Source organism: Etheostoma cragini, chromosome 8 (assembly GCF_013103735.1).
Source record: "Etheostoma cragini isolate CJK2018 chromosome 8, CSU_Ecrag_1.0, whole genome shotgun sequence".
Lineage (NCBI taxonomy): Eukaryota > Metazoa > Chordata > Actinopteri > Perciformes > Percidae > Etheostoma > Etheostoma cragini.
The window spans coordinates 270,279-271,862 of NC_048414.1; the positions used below are offsets into that span (position 1 = coordinate 270,279).

Here is a 1,584-nt window from a genome sequence, read left to right on the forward strand (position 1 = left end):
ACACACACATACACACATATATATATATATATATATACACACTGTATGTATATTGCAACTTTATATTGATTCTGTACTTTTTGCCCATTGTCCGTTGTACTGTGAGAATCTGTTGCTGTAACAAGTGAATTTCCCCACTGTGGGATGAATGAAGTATTATTTAATATTATTTACTCTAATTTAATGTCGACAACCAAAAGACAACAACATCGTCACTTAAGCATTTTATTACATCTGAGATTCTACAGAAAGAAAACTTCAGAAACAGGTTCAGGAGTAATAAATAAACTTCACCTCCGTAAAATAACTTCTCTCTTCTCTTTTTACAAATATTTACACACTCGTCATCAAAAACATAAATATAAAAACATGAGTCTAGATCGCAGATTTTCTGCGTATCGGTAGTAGCGTTAGGATTGTTTTTGGTTCAATAAAACACACTACTGGTTACAACTAGTTAGTCATAGTACATAATACACATAAAACAAGTCATATAATTACACGTCATGATCGAATAATTAAATTAATTTATTTTTAGTCGCGTCTGATGAAATTTACACTACTTACCCCCCCCCCCCCGTGTGTGTGTGTGGTGTGTGTGGTGTGTGTGTGTGTGTGTGTGTTCTCAGTGTGAGGAGCTGCGATCGTTGGCGACGTCCTGCAGGCGGCGGATCAGAGCCGAGTGGTTGTCAGGACAACCCCTCTTGGGCGACGTCTCCTCGTCCAGAGCGAGGCTGCGTTTCCTGGTCCTGGTCTCTCCGGTCCGGATCAGACTGTTGATCTCCTGCAGACGCTGAGGTCACAGGTCAGAAGTTACTCACACTAAAAACAGTGATTATTTACATGGAGTCTGGTGGAGATATGCTGCTCTATACACACTAAAAGTAGTGATTATTTACATGGAGTCTGGTGGAGATATGCTGCTCTATACATGCTAAAAGTAGTGATTATTTACATGGAGTCTGGTGGAGATATGCTGCTCTATTCACGCTAAAAGTAGTGATTATTAACATGGAGTCTGGTGGGTTTGGTGATGGTGATTTCTGTTTCATGTTAAACTAAAAGGATCTTCCTTTTTAACTAGAAAGTTCCATAATGTTGTAACACTCTTAGAATAATAATCTGAGTCTGTCAGCAGCAGCACAGCCTCTAGTGGACGCTGCCTGGCATTACGACATTAGCTCGTGCTCCGTGTCGCTGCTGTGACTCACGTTGGGGGGGCTGCTGCAGATGTAGTAGTAGAGGTTGTCTCGGGCCCCCGGGGGTGTCGGGGTCGAGCCGGCCTTGTGGGGGGAGATGTAGATGGAGTGTTTGCTGGACAGAAGCATCCGTCTTGGGGAGCCTTTCCTCAGGGTGGGGTACGGACACAGAGGGGGGGTGTCCACCTGCACACACACAACAGCAGACATCCATTCTTCTTACCAACAATGATCCAGACATGTCCTTACGCCAGGGCCACAAGGACGCAGACGCTAGGGCCACAGGGACGCAGACGCCTGGGCCACAGGGACGCAGACGCCAGGGCCAAAGGGACGCAGACGGACGCAGACGCCTGGGCCACAGGGACGCAGACGCCAGGGCCAA

The 1,584-nt window shown here is 45.5% G+C and overlaps 1 protein-coding gene across 1 annotated transcript; it reads right to left on the bottom strand.

The window, feature by feature from the left end:
- Window positions 1-415: 415 nt before the first annotated feature.
- On the bottom strand, window positions 416-1,432 carry LOC117949772 (retinoblastoma-like protein 2). Its single transcript, XM_034880312.1, has 2 exons — window positions 1,212-1,432; window positions 416-793 (listed from the first exon to the last, which is right to left on the bottom strand). Exons 1-2 carry the CDS (start codon window positions 1,407-1,409, stop codon window positions 626-628), a joined length of 366 nt encoding a protein of 121 aa, XP_034736203.1. The 5' UTR covers window positions 1,410-1,432; the 3' UTR covers window positions 416-625.
- Window positions 1,433-1,584: the final 152 nt, after the last annotated feature.